This window comes from Micropterus dolomieu, linkage group LG07, assembly GCF_021292245.1.
Source record: "Micropterus dolomieu isolate WLL.071019.BEF.003 ecotype Adirondacks linkage group LG07, ASM2129224v1, whole genome shotgun sequence".
In the NCBI taxonomy this organism is placed as follows: Eukaryota; Metazoa; Chordata; class Actinopteri; order Centrarchiformes; family Centrarchidae; genus Micropterus; species Micropterus dolomieu.
Genome location: NC_060156.1, coordinates 12,498,405 through 12,523,060, shown reverse-complemented (window position 1 = coordinate 12,523,060; position 24,656 = coordinate 12,498,405). Strand labels below are relative to the sequence as shown.

The following is a 24,656-nucleotide window of genomic DNA, read 5'->3' as shown; positions in this document are numbered from 1 at the left end:
AACCTGTTTTCCCTTTGAATTGAGTATAACTTTTTGCTAACCTTGTATTGCTTAATTCTTGAATTACGTGAACACAGCGTGTTGTGTATGTAGTCTAGCTAGCATAATAGTTGAACAATACATTTTTTTTTGGGAGCTTGGCTATGGCTTCAAGGGCTGAAATCCAAGCCCTGTCTCTCACTTTGTCTCTCACATTCAATTTATGTTTAATAGAGAATCTGGCCTTATCAGAATTTGGAAAACATGGCATCCGTCGTCAACTGCTTATCCTGCGTACAGGGTTGCAGGGGGCTGGAGCCAATCCCAGCTGGCATTGGGCGAAAAGCGGGGTACAGGTCCCCAGTCCATCACAGGGCCTCACACAGACGAACAACCACTCACACCTAAGTTTAGGCCACATGTCTTTGGATGGTGGGAGGAAGCCAGAGCACCCAGAGAGATCCCAGGCAGAACATGCAAACTCCACACAGAAAGGCCAGGGCAACCAGGGTTTGAACCCACAGCCTTCTTGCTGTGAGGTGACAGTGTTAACCACTGCACCACCGTACCACCCAGAAAACATGGCATGTGTTAATAATTGACCTTTTTTTGAGACAGCTTGAAAAGAATGTCTTACTCAATTTATTTTTAAAAAACATATGCTAGATTGGCAAACACAAAGAGATATGCAGAAAGAAATGTATGGATACATGTACAAAAAAAAATGTCACAATATATCAGTGGTACTCCGTGTTTTTCCTTTGAATGGTTTTAGATTAAAGCTTTTTGAGCCATTCTCTGTAGGCTGAGGTTCAAAAATGGAAGAAGGAAAGGACCAGCATCTGTTAGTTCCCCATTTAAGCAGCATCTGACAAAGGTCACTTTGCTGTCAGTTATCTCCAAGACTCCATTAATTCGACAGTGACCATCTCCTACCCTACACATACATTCAGATATTCACTCAGTGAAGTAATGAGACATTATTATCAGGCAGTTCCAGTCATCTATGCCATCAATTATAATAACTGAACTCAAACTTGGAAATGTATTCGGCAACCGCAATCCAGTGAGCAATATTAATGCAGTTGTACTGCAGCTCTGTTGAGTTGGTCTACCAGTATTTACCCATAGGGTGAGGACCTGGTAAGGACTATATAAACACTGTCACATGGTATTGTTGACAACATGCATGGCCTGGACAGGGTGAGTTATGGGTATCAGGAGGTATGGCGAAGGGTGGGTTGATGGGGGCGTCTGTGAGCAGGCCTTGCCACGGCAGATGGGTCCCCACGGTATCCTGCGGGGTGTTGTGCCACCCTACGGGAAGCCACCAGCTCCAGACGAGGAGCAAAACTCACGCTCCAGCTGTCTGTGTTTGTTGTGCCACCTGCGCCTAGAAGCAATGGAGCTGAAACCCCCTCCCCTCTGAACGACAACCATCCTGCCCCCAAGGCTCTCCGCTCCCTTACCTGCTCAGGTACGAAGCATCCTACATCCATACCCCTTTTAAAGCCTGTGGCTATAAAGGGAACGGCTTTTTCCTAAAAAAAACAAAAAGATGCTCTAAAGGTAACTACAAACCATACTGATAATGTAGGCAGCACTGTTGTCTTATTACAGGACTATTTATCAGACCAGACTGATGCTTAACTAGAAATTTTAATAATAAGAGAGTAGATACAGGAGGGTGGACACAACAATACAATATAATGCAATCGATTGCACTACCCCAGCAATAAACACAACCTTTGCAAATCTTACAGTCTTTAGTTTTTGTTGCGACAATTATAGAGAGTAGTTGATTCAACTCTGTGATACTTTTTGATGCCATAATCTGTCCAAAATAATAGAAACACTTCAGAATATAATGCAACATGATACAATGTATACAGTATGTTTAGGGAAACAATAGACAATTACTTTCATTACCATATCATTTAGCGATTCTGTAGTTTCGGCTCTGTGCTGACAACACATAACACACTGATTTTTTTCACATTCATATATCATTTGTATATTTGAACAAGTTTATTGTTTACAGGTTTAGCAAGAGGCCTGGTCCTGACTAGTCACAGGGTGGTACATACTAAAAACATACCATAAAACACTCAAGTATATGGCTGCAAAAACTGCTCCAATAAACTGGGTAATGAATGCAATTAAAAATGAATATGTATAAATGAAATTTAATTCTGTCATTTACTGACTGCAAATTAAAAGCCTCATACATATCACACAGACAGGTATGAGGTGGACATTTCACATAATTCATAAACATAAACATCAGCATAATTCTACACAATTAACCATAACATCAGAAAAATAAGTCAATGATTACGATGGCAACTTACAGAGCACAGTCTCTGTAGAAAACAATGCAAATCAGGCATGTAACCACATTGAATCTGATGAACACTGTGCGTAAAGCGCCACCTAGGGGTCCCCATGTGTAAAATAATCTGATCCTCGAGGACTGCAGTTTCTGGACGTAAATACAGCGGCTGAATTACCAAGGATGCTTTTTCAATTAGCCTTTAAATTGACATTAATTGTCAAAGATTTGTGTTATTAAATCGCAGATAATAATAGTGTTCAAATTGCTCTTGTTTTTAGCGTTTAGTTTTATCAGTGCAGGCCGGTGTGTTTACACTGTTATTACTGTGTTATACGGTGTGCAAGTCGTGTTTGTGAGCCGCTGTGTAGTGTATCTGGATGTGGGTGGGATCTCGCTCACGTTGCCTGCGGACGCTTGAGTCGTGCAACAGAAAAGTAGTTTCGTGCATTCGCCATACTACCTGACTTTTTTGGGGGTCCTGGCTGTCATGGAGTCTCTGAAGAACAATCGCCGTTCCCGATCAGTGTTATTCTGCGTCTTTGTGTTGTGTATCCAGCTGCAGTTGAGTTTGACGGGACGTAAGTTAGGTTTAAAGAGTTTAACACTGAATCTTCGCTCACAGCTACATAAACGTGATATATTCTGCTGTCAGAGTTACGTTTGTTCACAGCCGTTGAATTTAGCATTCCTGCGTTAGTATAACGTTACTCTTAGCTTTGCTCTTTGCACTTAACTTAATGCTTGTTTATTGTGGGGGTTCTCTCGGGAAAGTACGTACGTGCACGTAAATTAAGTTAAAAGTTGTGTGCTTGCCTATGTTGCGAAACGCAAATCAAACATTAAAAAATCCGTGTTTTCCCCTTGGGATCAGTGTATTGCAGGTCAGAAATCTTTAGATTTTGCCTGAAGGTGTCTAATCATGGCTAATTTGCAAAAAAATGGGACAAATCTCCCTTTACATAGACTATATTTGTCGGACTGTAACTTTATGTGGAGCAATAATGCCAATATAGTCATTAAGTAAATTTGTTAATAACAAGTATAACACTGCTACAAAGATGAGACACCATAGATGAACTGGCAAAAGTCAGACACATGTAACACATGTGTCAGTTTTTAAACCTTGAGACAGACAACAGAGCTCCACCGAGGGGGAAATAATCTGTTCCCATATATGTGGTGCAGCAGTCAGGAAACTACAAGGAGAAAAGTCTAGAAAAGCATGATCATTTGGCAAACATAGACACAAACTGCACGGAAAAAGAGGAACTGCGGTCACAACGTGAAACAAACAAAGTAGTTTCAACTGTACAGACGTGGTTGTAGTATGGTATCTACTGACATCCAACTGGTTCTACTGGCATCCAACCAAACATGAGGCAGTTGTTGCCTTATCTTAAACGGGTGATTTGGTTATGTTTTGTTTAGTCAGTCCTGTTTCATTGGTTTCTTTGTTAAATCTCTTCCTGTAGCTTCTAAATCCATCCCACAAAAATGCACACAGCTAAAAGAAATTTCAATCAGGTGCCATATTTTTCCATTACCATGTTTTGTCCCATGATTTTCCTCAGACTGCCCTGCAGACCGACGCACCTGGGTGTCGTTTAAAGACAAATGTTACCACTTTGTCCATGGAGAAGAAGACAAAATCAAAAGCTACACTTTTGAGAGTGCAAAAACCCTATGCCGAGGATTTGGTACTTGAGACATTTTAATGTTTAAATATTTTGTTAAAGACAAAATGACAAATGGTCTGTTTTCTCATTGTGTGTGTGTGTGATTCGGTTGTCATTCATTGCTATGCTTTTTGTAGAGCTTTTGACCATCCAGAGCGCTGAGGAGAATGACTTTGTCATTAAATATAGCCCAGAAGTGTGGAAAGGCACTGTGAACGTGTGGCTGGGAATGTATTATGACACAAACAGTAAGTATCATGTGACCAGAGGACAGTGAAAACTTGCTGACTAACTTCCATAGCATAAAATCTGATTGTCTATGAAAAAGGAAACAATTCAACTTTGTTTTACTGTTGTTTGTTTGAATCTTAAAGGGTTTTGTTTCAGATGTTTGTTATACATATACTGTATTGATATATTGATCATTTTGTTTAAGTGATTATTTATCTCTTTGTTGAGCTTTTATAATTGTACTCTGTACTCTGCTTAAAAGTGCGTGAAAGTTTATTCTTGAACTTGGAAACAATAGTTTGACTAAAAAATCTTAACTCAAGAGTTAAGATAACAATCTTATCGTTTGATTTAGAGTGTATTTAGCACAGTCTATCTGCTACTTTTAAAGCGTGACAGCACCAACTCATCCTTGTCTTTCAATCCTGGCACAACCTCAGGAATGATTTTTTTTCTTTTTATGAAGCAGTCATTGGAGGCACCGTGGAGGAAGCTAAGATACCAGAAACTCAAAATCTCATTTCAGTTAGTGTGAATCCTGAGGATGGAAAAGATGCACATTGCCTGTGAAAGTGGTTGGTATTCCCGCTGGCTGTCGTGCTGGAGTACTGATTGGTGTCTTTTGTCAGGTGACAACATGATGTGGTTCGGTGACGACCCTGTGCTATTCACTAACTGGGAGGACAGCTCTCCATCAGACCTTGTGCCCGTGGAAACATGTGTCTCTCTGCACAGCAATACGGGAAAGTGGGAAAATGTCAGCTGCCTGGAAGAAGTGGAGAACGGAGTGGTCTGCGAGACAGATCAGAGTAAGATTAAAGTCTTTTTTTTTTCTCAATGCAAAATATCAATCAGTCAATACGTCTATTAGACCTTTTGGTATGTTATTAATCTACCAGAGTTTCTTAACGTGACTGATCCATGAGTATGTAGCGAGGATTTTAGTTAATGTGTCTCTAGAAAATATAGTTGGGATTGTTTTCCACTTGGCTCACTGTGTTGTTTTTTTTCCTCAGAAGCAGAGGTAGCCAAGCAGAGTAAGTCGACCTTTGAGCTTTTTTTCGCAGTTTCTTTACCTATTCCTGTGTGCTTTTTTGTTGTTGTTTATAGTAGTGACTTTCCTTGCATTGTTACTTGTCCTCCTCAGAACCCAACGCACTGCTGTCCGCCCTGGTCATTCTCAGCGTGGTCGCCATCATGGGAGTCTCAGCAGTTATTTGGTTCCTGCACCAGAAGCACAATCTTGGCTCCACTATCCTCACGGCATTCGAGTACCACCCTCCGTTCAGAGTCCTGGACACAGACCAGTCCTGCCTGGTGGAGGCTGAGGAGACAGACAGCGTGCCATAGGAGAACTTTCTCTCCCTTCCACATGGGTGGGTGTTCATGCAAAGAGAAGTCCACTAAAAAAAACAGTTGCGGGGGTAGTTTGGGGTTATACATGTCAATGTTATGACTTAGAATAATGTAGTGTGGTTGTAAGAAAACTGATGCCAAGCTTTCTCCACTACTAACCTCACTGTGGCACATAAACATCTCAGTACTGCCTTTTTGTTATCTGTACTAACATGAATTATATGTAATTATTTCACATTGGTGCATTTTCATTAGCAACTGTAGCCTGGTCAGCTGTGATTTGATCAGGTTATTATCAGGCACTACACATTTTTTTGATAACTTTTGGGATGAATATTTCTCTCCTGCATATTAGATATAACTTACCATTGTTTTTTTGAAGAGAGTGGAACTAAAAGCTTTCATACCTTTTGTGTGCACACAGAAATGTCCTGTTGCAGGGCTACTCCAGCGACTTAGTATTGCATTCCCATAAGCTTGGGTGACTAACAAGAGGCAGATAGAAAAAAAATCGGTCAGTTTATGTAGTGCAGAATGAGACATCCTGATGGGTTTTTTTCATGAAATGTATCAAGCTTAAAAAATGCTGTATTCTACATTTCACATAATGCAACCAATCACATTTGACCCTCACTGCCTGATAAATGTTGCACGCACCCAGTTTGTAATGCAGGCTTTGAGTTGTACATTATTAGTCTACAACCCTGAGATAACCCTAAAGACATTATCTGGGGTTATTTTCCCAGACTTTAGAACTATTGAAATTATACAACCATGATGAGTAAACTGATCTTTTGTGTAAAATCAGAGTGGCCCTTTTTAAGCAGTATTCACAGAAACAGGAATGCTCAGTCACAGGTGATCAAGGGCACATGTAAATGGCTTGATCCGAACAAGAGCCCGGCAAGAGTGTGAGCAATTGCCTTGTTACTCCATGCATGTAAATGTAGCCAGTGAGGTAGATTTGCACAGTCCATATTCTTTCCTAGGTAAAATAAATTCAAATGGAAAGCTGTCCTTAACCAATACTGCCAGAGAACGTCCTGACCGATTTCCCTGCATTCTCTCCCTGGCTTTAGATGTTATTGTGTCAAGGTGCGAGACTAGCCAAAATATAGCCAATATAGCCAGTAAAGCTAGATTTAGTTTTCAAAAAACACTGATTGAACTCTTCATTCATTCCAGGATCTTTTCAAGATGGCTGTCATGAAAATAATCTACATTCACAGTTCCTCTGCCCTTTATGTACTTTTTATCTGGTCAAAAGATAAATATGTATTTTTGGGGTTTATATTAAGAATTCCCTTGCTGCCCTATTAAAGCCAATCTTGGCAGTATTGTTTTATCATTTAGTTGACATGATTTTGGTGTTTGAAATAATAAATCCTCCGGAGACATTAAAGACAATCTGTGGGATGGATATATTGCAGAATTATGTTTTCATTTAATTTTCAACAGCATGAATGCTTGTATGTGCAATATTTGAGATTAATTTGTGAGAATCTGAGCCCTTGTGTCGTTTTTCATAATAAAATATGTTTGACAATAAGAAGAGCTTGCTTTTGTTTTTGTTTTTTAACTAATATGACTCAGAAAGTTCTATTAGGCAGTAACAGGACACATTTCTAGTAGTCTGCCAACAGTAATATGTCAACTTCCAGCCATGGGTTGTCCAGCGGTGTCAGAAAGTAAAAAGTATTAAAAAAAGTATGACTTCTCTCTAAATAGAACATTTCTGCTATATATATATGTCGATGCATAATTGAGGAGAAAAGGATGAATTAGGACACTTAAATTGGGGTTTCAGAGAGGACATCTAAATCATTGTCATCTGAAAAATGTCACTCTCTCCAAATGTCCAGTGGCTCTGTTGACATCTCAGTGTGGGCCAAGATGAAACAGAACTGAGCAAAGGCAGCAGGAAATCTCACCCCCCCCCCTCCCATTCATACACATCTAAATTTAGACTTCCAAGAAGTCTGCCATCTAACAAATTCTCTTTAAATATTGGCTTCATATGCCTCTTTTTTGTTGAGTTGTGTCTTTCTTGATGATTTTCACATCTAGTTATGAATAGTCAAAGGCACTTGTGGACTAACATTTATTGATGTAGCACACTAATAGGACAATAACAATAACGCTTTCCTCGGAGCATTCCAGGTTATTTCTAGATATGGCCACAAGGTGGGACAGTGAATCACATTTCTGTCAAGTCTGTTCTCTGACATTGCAGGAGGGAACATGGAAGATTATCAGTTTGACAGTGTTATTGGACAACAATCAGAAAAAACACTGATTTGAAAAAATTACCCTGTTGCACTTTGCTGTTACACTGTTACATTTTCGAGGAAGTCTAGAGGTAACGCATATCTTTAAACATGAACACAAAATAAATAGAGTAGATGTTAAATTGCAGAATGCTTATCTTGTCTCCAAGCTGAGGTGAAAGTCCTCTTGTTGATTAAGAAAGTCATTTAGGCTCGCTGTGGAAGACAACTATTAACATGCTATGCGAGATAAAGGTCCAAAGACCAGAGTGGGGCCGGAGAAGGCCAGGGCTGCACTGTGGGGTAGGGGCTCTGTGTGGGCTTTTAACTGTTATAGTTAAAATGCCCTATATTGTCTATACTGAGGCCTATATTGTCAAAAATGGTGTATGAGGAAAACACAAAATTCTGATTTTCATGATTTACTTTACCTATGTACAGCTCCTCAAATGTACAGATTGGGCCTTTAAAAATGACTTACATGGTTAGATTTCAGCAGATATTGATTTTATATTTCGAAGAGCAAAGACTTATTCAGGCTCATGAATATGCAACATATTCAACAAGTATAATTCATTCTTGATAAAATAGCAAAAACAATTACTGTGAGTAAGCTTCTGTCTGAATGCAACTCTGCATGATACATTTAGAAAACTAAGAGTATGATCGTAGATGTTCATTTCTGGTCTGGTTCCAGGACTTAATTGCCCTCATCTGAAAAAATGTTTTAGCGATTCAAATTGAATTAGTTAAGACGGAATAATGACGTGAAAAGAAAACGGCAATTCACTGATTATCAGACTGTAAAAAGTCTGCTGAGCCTACACACATTAGTAATCTGTTGTAATGCTACAGAAGTGTTTAGCTGCTGTGTGTCACCAGTTACAACAGAGGAAAACGTGTATTGACATGCAAAAGGAATAATTATGATCATTCTAATTATGATAATTAATTGTAACACTAATTTACTGAAGCCTCATTAGATTTTTTGGAAATAATTGGGTTGAATTAAATTTATGATGAACCTTTTGAGGCATAACCATTTATTTTTTTTACAAACAGATTTCAGCTTAAGTGATTGATGCTGTTGCATCCCTAAAATCATCTTTTCTGTTTAACTGGGATGTATGTATTTTATTATTGTAGAGTGGCTGTTGCCTCATCACAATGGCTGTAAAGGCCTTTTTTCGCTCAAATAATAGCAGATGAATTTCATTCACACATCTGCCACACCGCTGCTTGAAGCAGGAAGAGGTCTACACTGACCCAGAATGACTAATTAAAACGGACATTGGTATGCATGAATAAGAGATGACATGCAGTAGCGTGACAGATGGAATGAAAATGAGAGCCACGCTGGATCACAATCCTGTGAATTATCAAGTTATGTGTCAAGAAAACAATACACAACAGAAAAAAAGCAACCCTTGGCTTGCACGTGGACTTCACAATGTCAGAACTCTTTCCTGCCTTTCCGGTTTCAAGTCTCTTTTTCTCAGGATTCTACTAGATGTGAGTTATTCCTATTCAGCTCATCCTCTATTTATGTTATGGTCTTTCTTGGAAAAGGTGTCTGTACACAGAAGGGCATGCAAGAACATGCTCCAATTAACAGAGGCCACTATTTAGAGGACTGCTCTCTGGCCGGCCATGCGAGATAAACAGTATTATACTAACTCTATTTTACGTCAGGACGTGCCATACTGCATTTCTTTACCACCTACTGGGCTACGGTAATTTGAATTACATTACAATTTGGATGTGTAAAATGAATATAACTCACATTGTGTGGCAGCTTTTTGGGAATGGTTAGCTCAGAGTTGTTGAAAACACTGTATCAGAGCGTAGAGTGTAAACTGCATATTCTACACACACAAACAGTTTTTTAGCTCAGACACTGTGCCATTTTCTAAATCAAACGCATGTGCAGTGCTTGGAGGCTTTGGTGTTAAAGGGATCAGAGCATTGTGTGCTGACATGATTAAAATCTGTATTACTTAAATATGTCAGGACAAAATAAGAAAAAATCAATGACAGTGAGTCCAACTCCTGTGCCTCAGGGGTATACTGCGTATTCTGTGGACTGATAGAAAAATAATAATTAAAAACAAAAGCACCATCTTAATTTGTTTTCCATCAGTCTCTGGAGAGATCATCTTTGCTGTGTCTTTGGTATCTCATTATACTTTCTAATCAAGACTCTTTAAAAATGCCTTTAAAGGGGACAGGCTGTTTGCCCTTCCCCCAGCATGCTGCTGCATTGCAGCCATCGACTGCAATTTATTATGTTACAAATGACCAAGGTAGGCTGACATTTTGATTGTACAATGTGGAAAACCATGGACGGAAAAGGCTTTCGAAGGTGACGCTGCTCTGATCTCTCCCATTGCTCATTCTATCTAATGAAGATTGTCCAGTACAATTTAAAAAAGTCCAGGTATCCTGTGGCTTGGCTGACAAATTTATCAAATCATTTTTCCCCCTCCCTCACCATGTGTGTTCATCCTGCCAGGCGTGTGTTTCACTCAGTCCAGTCAGTAGCTCCTTTGACTGCAGAATCTAAAATGACACAGAATTAGGGGGGAGAAAAATCAATGAGCACAAGGGATGGTGAACAAGCAAATAAACCTGGTTTCAATTACGAATGCTGATCAAGGATTTTTTATTCCACATCTTTAATTCAAATGTGCCCTTGTGCCTTAATTACTGTATCCAATTAGTTCAACTTCATGTACAGTGTGTATTGGCAAAAAGGTGCAGCGCCATGACTGGAAATCCACTCCACCCCCTGAACACTAACACGTCTTCCTCTTTCAAAAAAAAAGACAACATGGTGCAACGTACTGTAATCACAAGACGTGACTTCAGAAATTAAACAGAGGAGTCCCATTACCTTGACAATAACCTCCCAGAAAAAGCAAATGTTGATCTTACTCTGCAATAATTCATTAAAAAATTATTTATAATTTGTGGAATTTAAACACTGGGGCGACAGCACTACATCAGTCCTCATCAGAGATCCATTTTCATACCGTTACACTGCTTTGATTACACTGTGTTGTAAATGTTTGCTGTTCAGGTTAATGATAAAATGCACCCAATTTCCTGTTGCAGATTGTATGCTTGCTTAATGAGCAGTAACAAGGCAGATGGTAGTCCTTGTCCGACTACTTATTTATGTAATTTCAACCATCAACAAACATTAATGCTTTGTTAATAGTTTCCCGATCCTACTTAAAGAGCCATTTGAACTAAGCAGTCCACACTTCCAGACAATTTTAACAAGAGTCTGGAAAAGGGATGTATAGCACTGATACTTACCATCCTTTAAATAATGAGTTTGAAATTACTTATTGCTATCACTTTTTCTTCTTACTGCTACTGCATGTAGATTTTTCTAAATTCTGTCTGTTTTGAGGAGTCTGTTTTTGCCAACTTTTGTTTGAGAGACAATACCACTGAACAGAACTGTTACACCAACTAAACAACTGAACTAAACAGAAAAAAAGACATTATGTCAGTCAGTTTTACTTTCAGACATTACACAACACTCACTGTCACTGTCAGCAAAGACCTCTATGGCCTGCATCCTCTTGGTTATTAATTACAGAACAAAGTATGAGTGTGTGTGTGTGTGTGTGTGTGTGTGTGTGTGTGTGTGCAGTATTTCTACCACCAAACAGGCAGTCTGTCTGTCCTTTAAATCAATATTACACCAGCACATATGTGACTTATAAAGCTAGGTTATAAATAAATCCTGAAAATGTGTAACATCTGAACATTTAAAAAAAATAGTTGGACTGTGTTGCCATTGTCAGACCAGGGATGTGGTGGAAACTGAAAACCTCCTGAAACCTAAGCACCTGTTGTGAAATACTTTGAGCACCTTTATATGCGACATGCATGCAGTCTAAAGACTAATGAGCAGTGGCAGTGTAAGGTTCTTGTACTAATAAATCATTAAAAAACACCTTTTTGATAAAGCCTGCGTCATTTCATTTACGGTATCTATTTGCACGACGGTTGTTGTTCAACACACAGAGGCACCTCATGTTTTCCCACCTTACAGATGTATATAGTGTACTCGCAGATAGTTTGTGCACTTTGCTGGTTGCAGGTTTTGCGAACAAAAGTTTGCATTGTAGAAGCCTTGAGCTGACGTCACTTCTCGAGTTGCTCGGAGTGAAGCGGAGGAGAGAGTCTCTTCAATCTGCGATCAGAGAGCAACACATTCAGTCACACAAGCTCCCACCACTGGACTCAAGTACTGACCAAGTCTCCATTCATCTCTTTCAACGTCCCTCAAACAGCGCAAAACCGGGGGAAGTAAATTAACAGTGTTTTTCCATTTCCCTATTTTAAGGAGTAAGGTTAACACCGATTTTCGACGTCAAGGTGAGTTTAATTGTCTGTGTTTTGCCCAAGCTAAGACAGTTTGCAACCTTAGGTCGCTAGGTAGTACTCACCAACGTACGTTCAGTGCTGTTATTTCGCGAATTTCTGTCGCCGGGTGCTAACAGCTAAGCTAACGTTCTTTTGCTAAACCGGTAGCATCCTTTTGCCTACACTTGCCTCACTGAAGCCGCTCCGTGAGTTCAACACGGCGACGAGGAGAAACAAAAGTTCATATCAAAGTATATAACACGGTTTTCGGATATAAACTTTGGCTTTAACTGGTGTCATGTTGACATTGTAACTTGGTCGTTAAGAAGAGTGTTTGAAGCAGGAGTTTGGCAACTAACGTTAACATGTCACCCGGTACGATACTTGGCAGACACACAGAGACAGGCAGTGCTGTTCAGCCTTGTCATTAGCTACCTTGCAGCATGGATCCTGTCTTTGTTACCAGCTGGTCCACTCTGCGGGTCCACCATTTGTGCAGAAACCTCAATGGATGGATCATGAAAACATATACATAAGTTAGCGTGTCAGAATGTTAGGTTTGTATGTTTTTTTTTTAGCTCGCCTGTTGTAGGAGTGTATCATATAAAAAGTCTTGCTGCCAGTGTAACGTTAATGCTTGTTGTGGGTTTAAGCTTCGTGTGACAACATGAAATTATCAAACAACTGGATTTAATACAGGTGGGTTTTTATTAATGTTTTAGCCTCGTCTTTGCTAACATTAATTGTGTGTTATCAGTGTTAAAGCTGGGGGCTGCCTGCTGGTGTCGTCTCCCCCCTGTATCTTTTTTTTTTGTTGTTGTTGCTTTCTTCCTCTTAAAGGAGAGCGCAGCTAATGCAGCAGCTGCGGTCTGGGCTGAAATTTACCCTTTGAGATTATGACAATACCCTCCATTTTTCTGCTTTCATATTAACAACAAGGCATTCGCCATCTTGGGGTATTTAAATTAGCACGGTTTATGTAAACTGTTTTTATCCGCAACAAAGTTATGGAACTTTGAAGGAGAAAAACAAAATCTGAATGTACAACCTTGACTTTGGTTGAATTGAAATTGAAAGAAGCACTTTTTGATGATTTATGCTGAGTGAGATTTCAACACTGATTGGTTATGGGTTATGAAACTGCAGTCCAACCACTTTCATGTTCCTGTGATGACATGTCACACATTTAGCCCCCCCCCCCGAAATTCGGTTTTAAATCTTTTAGTGGCTGTCTTAATCTGGGTGCCACAAGCACAAACTAGGTTTTATTTCCAGTGCAGAAATCAGGGCATTTTATTATTGTCCTGATTTCTTCCCTGTGCACTGTGGTTTTTATGTTGGGCCTACTTGGCTTACTTTAAATTTTAAGAAATCTAAAAAGTTCTACTACAGTTCTGAGAAGTTCTACATAATGTTACAGACTATTGCAATTAATTACAACCATGCTTGACATTAGTAAACCTCAGAGAAGACATCTTGGCATGTCATGGTAGGAAAGGCACAGGTTTTACTAATAACATTAACATGGATTCCTTATATTCAAGTGTCCAAGTGAGCCATGACAGTGTTACAGCAGCTAAATGGAATTTAGCCATTATTCATTTTGTTATTTACACCTGTGGTTTTCCTACAATGGCATGTCATAGTTGTCTTTTGTGAATTTAACTTGTAATAGGCCCTTTCAAACTTTGTCATCACAGCATAAACTGCCATTTATATACAGGAGTATGTGGTGCAGCTTGATTTATGTACAATTGTGCTCATACAGTGGATAAAGCTTGATTTGTTGGTGTAAATTTAACTAAGCGTCATTTAGTTTGTTTTAGCGGGCATATTTTGTTGGCTGCAAAGCGGAGCTAATTTGTCTTCACAGATATAATTGATAGTAATGAACTAGTGTGTGCCCTTTGTGCACACAGTCCTAAGTGAAATGGCAGTAAACATGATTCCTAGTAAAATCCATCATTTAAATGGCTTCAGTAGCCAAGGCAGCACAATAAATCAGATCACAGCCTTGATGTGTTATGCATGCATCCAGTAACTGCCAATGAATCAAAACACAGGTAGAAGGTCACTAAATTTGCCTCCATATTTATTCAGATCACATGTCCTTGAAAACCTCTGCAGAGAGAAAAATGTTGAAGTGATGTGGACTAAGATTCTAATGCAAGCTTTTAACATTGAGAAATCAAAAGAGTCAGCAACTTGGATTTGAATTTTTAAAATATTGCTTTGTTCTTCCAGGCTCCAAATGCAAATGTTGCCCATGGTTACTAAATTACTTAAAGAAGCCCATTTTAAATGCGAGCCCTAGCCGTCAAATAAAAAATATTTTCAGTTCAATCATTTTTCCAGAGTTTTACTGACTTAATTCCAAACTAATTATTGTGTAACTTAAAATAACTACTTTTCACCTACAACCTACTATAAACATATTACCCTTAAATTCCACTAGCAATACAACTCATTGTATATTAACATTAGAGCTGCAACAAATAATCAATTAGTTGTCAACTATTAAATTAATCTGCAGTTATTTTGATAAACGATTAATCTGTCCTTTTTTTTAAGTAAAATTTTCCGAATCCAGCTTCTTAAATGTGAAAATATTCAGGTTTCTCTCCTCTACAACAGTAAACTGAATACCACGGGGTTGTAGACAAAACAAGACATCTTACGTCATCTTGGGCTTTGGGAAACATTTTCCCCCATTTTCTGACATTTTACAGACCAAACAACTACTCGATTCATTTAAAATAATCAACAGATTAATTGAAAATGAAAATAATCATTAGTTGCAATCCTAATCAACGGATAGATTTGTGTACATGGGATCAAGACCTACAGTAGTGTAGATTCAGTATGTACGGCGCATACATCAGGGTAAGAACATACATCAGCAGACTAATTTGCCTAATCTTCGCAGGTCTTTAGACTGCAGTGGAAACGCACACAACAATAGGCTGAAGGAACCTTTTAGTTTCTTGAAAAGTAGTTAGACTAAAAGTTTGGTGTGCTTTTGGTGGAAAGTCAGCTATAGATGTAGGGGTGTGATGAGATCTTGTGCCACAAGATCGCACAATATTAAAACGTGATGAAATTTCTCATCAAGGTGAAAAGCTGTCTCACGATATCAGCATGAGGGTGTGAGAGTGAAATTGGCATAGAAGATGCCCCCGCTACTTTTAAATTGTTTGTGACAGCATTTTGCGTACCTGGTTGAAACAATACAAGGCGACAGAGCGGCAGACAAGACAAATGTACCAGCATTGTTTTGCATTTTGTGACTATCAGTCGAATAAAAGAGAAATTTTTCAGTCATATGTTTTGTCAATGAAGACTTCTTAAAAATAGTATTAAAATATCGTATTGTCTCATCTTGTGGGCTAAGTGTATCTTCACACCCATAGTTGGAGACCAGATTTGTGTTTTTCTTTTGCTGAATTGGTCACAGAACTCACCATTTCAAGTGGGGATCACATTATCTGTGGCCCCTCTTGGTATGTCCTCACAGAATTTGAGAAGGTCCCCTTTTTATGCTCCTTTGGCCTTTTGAAAGGGCCAAAGGAGAAGGAAAAAAGCAGGACTGCTAATAATTGTGTTTTCACCCATTCTCACCCTGTCTCTTCTACTCTTACCCTTTCCACAAGTTTGCACTCATTAATCAAAGGTGCTGGTCTCCTGCTGAGGCCTGAACAGGTTCATCAATTTGGCAGCCAGCTTGCTGTAAGGAACAGTGCAGAGGCTCTTAACACATAGGCATAAATAAATCTATGGGCTTTATATGCAAGCCCTGAAGGTTAATACTGTATAATTCAATATACCCTCTTTGTCTGTTGTGATTGATGTTTTTAAGCACGTAAGGCTTGATGGGAGTCCCTTTTTGTAGGTCAGTGTTGACACTTTATGATTGGGTGAGCTTGGGGGGAGCAGCACGAGGGAGGTGGATTATTAGGAATATGTCAGGGAGATTACTCTTTTTCACTCATCTTTCTGGTCTATTTTCTCTCCGCCTGGAGATGCTTGTCGCAGTGCTTTATTTGAACCAATGATCCTTCTGAGATTGAAGTCTCCCTGCTGTGTTAATGGGGCTGATGTTTAAAGTGCTAGTGGCCTGGTCTGTTTGTTTGGCTGTTTGGTATTTATTTGCCGCCTTTGCAGCAGAAAATTCAGGGCAGCTGAGAATGAATGGCTCCATATTCATAATTCTTAGTCGGATCATTACAGGACTAATATAAGCCTTTTTTCCAGTTTCTGTTGTAAACCATTCCACTCTCACACAAAGACTGTGCCTCAGCAGCCCCCTTTTTATTGATCCTCATGAATTTAAAATCTGGTCACTCCTGCCACGAACACTTTCCACCTCTGTGCTAGGCACGCTGCTGCAGCCACATTTTACAATGTTGATTTTTTTTTTTTTTTTTTTTTTTTTTACTCAACATTGTAAAAAATATAAACATATCCCTAAAAATGTCAACAATAGCCAAAATCTAAGGCTTAATGAATCCCATTGACTACATTCTTTCCTCGCCAGGCAGCAGGCCATGCCATGAGAGTTTTACAAATCTGTGTCTTAATTATAAGATGTGTACATTTTTAAGACATCATAACAGACCCTACCACTCATATGATGTAAATGTTTTAGCTGAGTCGTTAAAAACGATAAAGTTAAGGTGGAGTAGATTAACACGAAATGGTCTCTGTAATCTCTAAAAGGTGAATCACAACAATTTCGATCACATTGATTCTGATAATGTTTACGTCTGCCAACACACTGTTTCTTTTCACTGCGCAATATGAAAGTGACACTCTTTCTGTGTTGACACTGAATGTTGCCAATAAATGTAATGTCACTAATGTAAAAAGCTTCATATTAACAGGATGTGTAGGAGACTAAGTTGGTGCGTCAAAGCGGAGCGGGTGAGTTTAGGAAATGAAGAAAATATATTAAGATGCTATACAGGACCAGTGTTAAAGGTTCAGTGTATAAGATTTAGTGGCATCTCGTGGTGAGGTTGTGAATTGCAACCAACTTTCCAGTCTACCACTGCCCCCTACCCTTTCAAAGAGCATAGGACAGCTATGATTGCTGACAGAGGACAAAAGGTGTCTCTTCTGAGACAGCAGAGAGTAGCCAGTCAGGAAATGAGGTTTCTTTAGATATACCTTTTTGATAGCGGCAAAAATATAAATAAATAAATACTTTGATAGCATGCTGAAATAGATCTCAGTCGTGGCAGTTACTCACATAATCACTTCTTCTTTAGTGGTTTTGCCTGCAAAATAAAAGCGCAAGAAGCTTTTAATGCTGTAGTTGGAGTTTGACTTTGAAAAAATCTGAACGACATTAAAAGAGTCTGCTGCCTTCTTGACACACCTCTGAAAGAGCCGTCAGAGAACGTGAGTCCCCTAAATGTTCTGTGCCTGGAGATACTGGGGAAATGATAAAACGTCCATAGGTTGATGGATGCGGATCAAACACCGAAACACAAACACTGCAGCACATGCTGTAATGTAAGAAACAAGGTGGGCTCAAACTCACAAACCCCGGGGTGTGAGACCTGCACTTTACCAACTGGGTTAACCAAAGGCCATGTTGATAGAAGTCAGTATTATGTGTTATATTCTTACCCACCATCTAATGGTTGAAATTGTTGCTCTAATGCAAAACTTGCAGACCCCTGCTGTATATTAATTCTACTACTTCTTCTAACATACATATTCAACATAGTAATGAGTGTCTACACTGTCTGAATTCTACCAGAAATAGAACAAGAACAACGTAGTGATGAAACGTGCTCTGTAGCACTGTTTGTCCGTTTTCAGGTACCGTAGAAACATGATGAAGCAACGTGGCAACATCCATCGAAGGGGGAACCCACGGTTATGTAGATATAAATGATTCATTCTAAGGTAATGAAAACATAACGATTTATTATATAAAGTCTTTAAACACCACTGAAAATATAGTTCTAGATCTTATATTGCATTTCTGTCAATAAATCCTCAGAAATACTACACACTGGACCTTGAACAAGCAAGATGTTCACCCTGACCTCACCAGCAAGCTGAAACCCTCAAATCCTGTAACACAAGTACTGTCAAAGAGACTATGAAGAGGGAACCTGCTTTTGGTACTATACTCATGACTTAGTGAACAGCTTTCTGCCTACGGATGCTAATGCCATTATCTGTTCCTTTAAATGATGACATGGAGTCAGATACTGTAGCTGGGCCATTGAGTAACACGAGGAGGCTCAGCCTTGTAGTGGTTCAAAGACATGTTGCAACAAACAATTATTTGAAACGAGAGAGTGACCTTTTTACTCTTGATACTGAATGAAACATACAAGTGTAGTCGACTGTAATCTCTTTAACGCTGATATTCACACTACAACCAGACACAGATTAAACTGTGAGGTGACCCGCATGTTGGTCTAGATGACGCAGTGTTGATGTGAGAGCATGGCTGCTATAATTCAGTGCTGCTTGTTCATATTTAGAAAATATAGAGAGGGAGGGTAGTAGCATTTCAACATCGGAAAGTAAGTATGACAGATGAAAGTGGCAACAATTTGTTTTGATCTGGAGCCTTTTTAATTTTTACCTGTTCTGTCAAAACATTTTAAAAGGATCCCCTTTACTCTGGTGGGTCATTGTGACAAGAAGTGAGATTTATGTGAAAGCCATGGCACCTCTCTTAGTACACAGTGATCATGCCAACTCAGTTTTATAGATACTATGCGGCTCTGTTAACTTGTGATGTCTGAATTAAAGATCTTCTAAATCATAACCAAAGAAATGTGGTTGTTACTCTGTCATATTTTATGTTTGAGGCCCTTCATAAACAGCATACAGGTGCCATGAGCAAACATTTAGAGCAACGGTCTCAAGTAGCAATCCACTCAGATACATTACGATTGTATTAAATAGAGATCAATTCACATTCAACATAAACATAAAAGTTCAGGTAGGTTTGAGAAAGGATATGTTGTCTTTACTTAATACCAAAAAGCAGAATGGATTGCCTAAATCAAGCTTGGGTCGCTTGATTCGAGTTGAATTAAATTAGTTTCTTACTTTTTGCTAGTCGTTAATGGTTAATTATTACTTCAAAGTTCTTACTCACTACAAAGTCTTATTGACAGTTATTGACAGCGTCAGATCAGTCACTGTTGGCCTTTTGTACTCACTTAACACTGGTTTGGTTCACATTCCTTCATCAGGTAAAATTTAATACTGTAATTTAGTACCAAAACTGTGTTAATACAACACAGTACAAGTCAGTACAAGTGACTGATGGCCTGCGGGATCTGTTGTTTTCTTCTGAGTAACGGTGTTCAGCAAATGGGGCAGAACAATTAATCGCAATTTTCAAAATCGCAACTGCAATATCCAGGGGTCTGCTAATTCTTGATGAATATGCTCTTGATAATGTGTCATAACATACCATTAAAAATGAAGCATTGTGGTGCTACAGATATGCCCCAGCCCACAGACATCATATTTGCCAGACAGAGAACAATGTTTGTTTGTCATTAGTATAAGATATTTATTCTTTTTCTATTTCTATTCTGTTTTCCTTGGTTAGATTTTAATGCCTTTTTAAACATATACCTGTCAAAAGAAAACCTCAAGGGAAGGCTCGGCCCGGCAATATCTATCTTTTGTTCTAATTTCTAGCATAAAGCTTGATTTATGTAACCAGATCACAATCATAAAATGCCCCTTTTCAATAGAATTGTTGATATTCAGAACAGGTCGCTTACCAAGGAAAAAAGTACCTGTCATTTTCTTTGTGAAAACCTTTAATTTTAGTCCGTTAAGATGGAAGCTTTTTCCTTTTGAGATTATTAGTTGGCTTGCAGCCATGAAATTAAACCATGAGGATAACAGCACAGCCTTCAGCTGGTCTAAATCAAACATCAATGCAAATAGTCTAACCTGACATATGAGGGCTATCCTTTTTGTCCTTTTTCAATAGTATTGTCCCAGAGAGGACAGTTATTACTGAGGGGTGGTAGATGTAAAGGAAAAACTGTGTGGTTTTACAGTAAGATAAATACCCACTTCTCTGCATATCATCCTCATGCTAAATTAAGAACCCTTAGTGTTGTTGATAGACCTCAATGTTTGGGCTTATGTGGCATTTTCAATGATTAAGCTTGATTTAGTACAGAGATACAGGACCAGTACTTCAATACTCCTATGGCTGAAGAGACGCATTCGACTGATTTATGAAGACTTGAAAGTGATTCAAGATTGATTAAAAAATTGAAGCTGGTTTAGACTTGCGTCTCCTTTACATTTCAAACAAAATGAACGCAGATGGTAATGCATAAATAGTATGCCTGTGCTGGATGGTCAGCATTAGCAGTGCCTAACACGTGTGTAGGGATGGGTATCGCTAGTACTGACCGAAACAGCCAGGTATCGAGTAGAACCGAAGCGTCTCCAGTCAACCAGTACTTCAGTCGATACCTAGGCCTACTTTTTGTAACCAGAGCGCGGCAAAAAATTACTATTTGTATGGTTTTGCTTGCAGCCAAACACGCAAGCCACACACCGAAAGAAAGAGAAGAGCACGCCTTTTTTTCCCCTTATGTGCCTGCACCATAAACTGTATAAAAAAGGTGTGCAAGTGTGATTTTAACAGCTGCTTACCTTTGGCTTTGTCTCAGGCATGTTCGTCACTGTTGGAAGTTTATCACCACAAGCTTGGCTTTCTCTTGTTTTCATCTTCTGGTATCATATTTCACTTCTCTGCACATTTTTATTTGCTATTCACATCACTTGTCACTGATCGATCAATGCGTTCCATCACATCAATTAAACGCTTTCGTGGCACAGCAGCGATCAGCTGATTTTACTCATTGAGCCTCCGGCTGCAGAGTTTGAGCATTTGTAGTTTGATCGGCTAGACGTACACCCTCTCTATTCCTCTGTATGTAGCCTATCTTTGTGTAGTTAGGGACTTGTTTAAACAGACTGATTTCTCATTTTATTCTTGTAACAATACCTTAAATTCGTTTCCCACAACTTATTTGGTCACTAAACCATTTCACTCCTCTGTCATTCAAATATAAAATAACTCCCAAGCTGTAGTCTTTCCCCTTATTGGCTAATACTACCAGTGAGGATGATCTAATTAGGATGGCAAGCAATGTGATACAATTTCCCAATACTTTTTATGTAGCAGTTATTTGAAACAAGAAAAAAAATATAAAAGATAACCTTGCTTGTCCATAACAACAATAAAAATAATAATAAGCTACCGATCGGTTGACATGTCAACAGGTGATATTTTATGCAAGGTATCGAATTGAGTACTCAATTGGTATCGGTATCACTTTAAGGATACTGGGTTTGGTACTAGTATGGTAAAATTTTAAACGATACCCAACCCTACATGTGTGTCATGTGTCAAGTTGAGAGAAGAGGATGAACATTAAGGATAAACATTGCTCTATCTCTGCAAATTTTCAAACACAGGCTGTATTTCAATAGAAGGGGTAGACTTTGACTCCTGGATCTGAGGGTTTTTCTGAAAAGGATGTTTCAGTTTCTACTCAAAATAAGACATTTATTTGATACAGTTTCCTAAGGTCATTGGTTTTCTGCTAAATCAAAATGTTGCTACTCTTGTTATACAGTAGACCGTAATTTAATTTCTATGTTGTCTCTTGCAGCAGGAGTTTGATTTTCTGCTGATGTTTAGAAGGAATAAAGTGATCTCCCTGTGGGTCCATATTACCATTTTTATTTAATTTTCATAGAGCTTTCAGATAGGAGCAATGCTGAATGCGTAAATCGATAACATCAAGCAATAAATCTGACTGTTGTTGTCTCGCGTTTCAGGTGCAGAGCGGTGATGTCACAGAACTGAGGACCATCTCGTACAGTAAGTGTTTGGTTGCATAAGCTTACCCACCCATTGTCCGTCTCTGTTCTTTTAATGTGCCTCTTTTGATTTTGCATAGGATAAAACCAGTTTGCTTTTTCAAATTGGAAAAAGTAACTCATGAATGTAAATGCAGGACTAAGCGGAACACCTCATTTTAAAGTATTATTTAGGTTTAGGATTATAATTTTCCAATTAGGTTGAGATTTAACAAAGTCCTCCTTTATGAAATTAGTTTGTGCTGCATTACACTTTGCTCTCATTTTGTGTGTATCTAATTAATTCCCTGTCTTTCTTAGAATTAGAGTGTCAAGGCTTCAGAACATATTTAAATCTCTTAGGAGAGAAAAGAAAACTTTTTTTACTATGGGGTATATTAAGATAAATTACTGTGAGTCAAACAGGGGTAATTGGTGGGGTCGGAGCAATTGTTTGGCTTTGTTTTAAACTTTAATTTGGGGTACTCTGCATACACACATGTTTCCTGGCTGCTATTAAAAATGGAATTGATGGCCCAAGACAGAGGTGATGGTTATATCCAGTTTAGTTCTCTTCACCCTGAGCTCTACTCTGTCAGAAAGTGTGACATCTGGGTTTTCTCTGACAGCAATACTTCCAAATTATAAGAGAGGTAATTTGCAGTCTTGCAAGTACAGTTAATCTTTCTCTGTTGTACATGCTCCATCGTGGAGTAGATGTGAATTAATGAGGGGTATTTATTATGAAACAGTTTTTCCAAGCAGTGAATATATGAGGCCATTTTGCACTTGGTTCTCACACTAAATCAATGCAGTTTCAAAGTAAACTTTAAATGGAGTTAATATTGTGTTGCAAGCGAAAAGGGCTTCAACAAGAATTATTTTCTTTCTGTCTTTAAATTTAATGTTAAATTGTTGGCTAATCAGATATAGTTCAGTGATCAGTACTACCGTTTCTGGAAGGACGTGTGCTCACATTTACAGAGAGTTGAATCCTACCAAAAGTTTTCCCTCTTGTGTCTTCACTATTCTGACTCCGTTTGTGCGTCCCAACTTAATCGACATTTATTGAAATCCTAAAGGTGAGTGGAACTGCTCATTTAACCTTTTTTATGAAGCAAAGAATGCTGAAATCATGCCATGAGATTTATGACATGTAAAAGACCACCTCTCGATTTTGGATGGAAAAAGTCTCCTGCTGTTTTTGTGACTGACCCTGGAAAGAGAAAGGGTCACCTGTAGCGCCGCTGTAGACGAGCTGAGTTGAAATGGCAATGGCAAAATGAGCCTCGCTACAGGAATCCCGTCATCTCAAACCTGAACACTCTCCTTTTCATCTGTGTGTGTAGTAGAAGCCCTCAAGGATTGATTGCAGCAGTTATGGGTAACCTTCTGTTTACGTACAGGGCCCGACTGTAAGTTTCAGGAACAGCTGCCTGCTGGTTGGTAAGTAATAGCCAGCTATTGCTTTTGCCAGAAGCTGGCACAGTGGTTGCTGTACACTAATCTTTCTTCAGTGCTGATATGGCCCTGAGTCATTAAACTCATATTTCTTTATTCATGCCTGATAAATAATGCTTTCAAGAATGGTGAAACATTTTACATAACATTTCTGTCTTTCTCTCTCTCGGTCATCCATACACATGCACTCACAAAACTATCTCATACTTATACAGTGCATATGTATATTTTAACGTCATCAGATCAAGTCTGATCAGTATGATTTGGTTTGTCGGTTGTGTCACATGAGGTCAGGCTGAAAACAGGATGGATTTCTGCAAAATACAAGATTCTGTGATTTTTCTGAGCTATAGTACCACCCTGTTTCAGATCGATCCCAGAAAAAAGAGGCGGGAACACATATAAAGAGGGTCCTAGACCAACTTTAATCAAGCAAAAATTCAATCAGCACTTCAGTGATGTAATGTGCCTGCAGCTGCTTTATAGTAAAAGGCAGGCAGTGCTGGCATTCATTTCTATACCACTTCAACACAATGGAGATACAAAGCACACAAAGGGCATGTCTGGCTCCAGACAAAGCAGACATGCTTGTTTTCTGAGTAATTGTTAAGAGAACTGCTCCCTTACACTGTTTTAAAATGTCAATTAAATCTAATCTAACAAACATATTAGTGTGCTACATTGGCATTGTAAATGAATAATTTAAGTTAATTGAAATAGTTTAAAGATTTTTATGCTTTATTATTTTTAGTAGTTTACAGTGTGTTGGGTTGAGTTAGTATGAAGTGTGCAGTCCATTACTTCCAGTCACTTTATTTTTATTCAGTGAAGTTCGCATTTGGTATCACACTAGTGCCATTAATACTGGAATCAAAAATTTCCAAACCGTTCCCAGTTTGAAATGAGAGGAAGGGAAGCTTTACGGAGTGGTAAGCGGTATGTTTTATATGCATCATCATTTTCTGTGTATGTGTGTAATATAGAGAGCCCAAGACAGTTTCCCTCCTCTTTTTTTTTTTTTTTTTTTTTATATTTATGTGCTTCAGTTAATAGTGTAGCTTTAAAGAGTTGATTATATTTTGTGACTTT

General features: G+C 38.7%; 2 protein-coding genes and 1 long non-coding RNA gene across 15 annotated transcripts in view; 2 read left to right on the top strand and 1 right to left on the bottom strand.

The window, feature by feature from the left end:
- Positions 1-1,619: 1,619 nt before the first annotated feature.
- LOC123973331 lies at positions 1,620-12,927 on the bottom strand. 2 transcript variants are annotated; one of them, XR_006825597.1, is made up of 5 exons: positions 12,663-12,927; positions 11,907-12,054; positions 10,336-10,403; positions 5,985-6,062; positions 1,620-5,545 (listed from the first exon to the last, which is right to left on the bottom strand). It is a non-coding gene; the product is annotated as an uncharacterized LOC123973331 (long non-coding RNA). The 2 variants fall into 2 exon arrangements; XR_006825596.1 differs by lacking the exon at positions 12,663-12,927 and adding an exon at positions 12,311-12,628.
- cd302 (CD302 molecule) lies at positions 2,709-7,126 on the top strand. Of its 3 annotated transcripts, XM_046053270.1 has the most exons (7): positions 2,713-2,892; positions 3,886-4,011; positions 4,128-4,238; positions 4,851-5,030; positions 5,238-5,258; positions 5,369-5,597; positions 6,763-7,126. In XM_046053270.1, exons 1-6 carry the CDS (start codon positions 2,802-2,804, stop codon positions 5,569-5,571), a joined length of 732 nt encoding a protein of 243 aa, XP_045909226.1. In that variant the 5' UTR covers positions 2,713-2,801; the 3' UTR covers positions 5,572-5,597; positions 6,763-7,126. The 3 variants fall into 3 exon arrangements, with proteins under 3 accessions (XP_045909228.1, XP_045909226.1, XP_045909225.1); XM_046053272.1 differs by having other exon boundaries at positions 2,709-2,892; positions 5,241-5,258; positions 5,369-7,126; XM_046053269.1 differs by having other exon boundaries at positions 2,714-2,892; positions 5,369-7,126.
- The window catches only part of LOC123973326 (bromodomain adjacent to zinc finger domain protein 2B-like), a 53,092-nt gene continuing 40,463 nt past the window's right edge, over positions 12,028-24,656 (top strand). For 9 of the 10 annotated variants that reach the window (XM_046053262.1, XM_046053259.1, XM_046053258.1 and 6 more), the window contains exons 1-2: positions 12,028-12,239; positions 22,086-22,128. The gene's annotated coding sequence lies outside the window, so the exon portion shown is untranslated. The remainder of the gene's footprint in view (positions 12,240-22,085; positions 22,129-24,656) is intronic. The other variant, XM_046053253.1, reaches the window with a different exon arrangement.

What these genes read in the sequence shown, in the direction of transcription:
- cd302 (XM_046053270.1), top strand. Translation starts at nt 2,802, where the DNA reads ATGGAGTCTCTGAAGAACAATCGCCGTTCCCGATCAGTGTTATTCTGC. An exon ending in AACCCTATGCCGAGGATTTG is followed by an intron (nt 4,012 to 4,127) that starts GTACTTGAGACA and finishes TGCTTTTTGTAG; the next exon opens with AGCTTTTGACCATCCAGAGC. An exon ending in AGCAGAGGTAGCCAAGCAGA is followed by an intron (nt 5,259 to 5,368) that starts GTAAGTCGACCT and finishes TGTCCTCCTCAG; the next exon opens with AACCCAACGCACTGCTGTCC.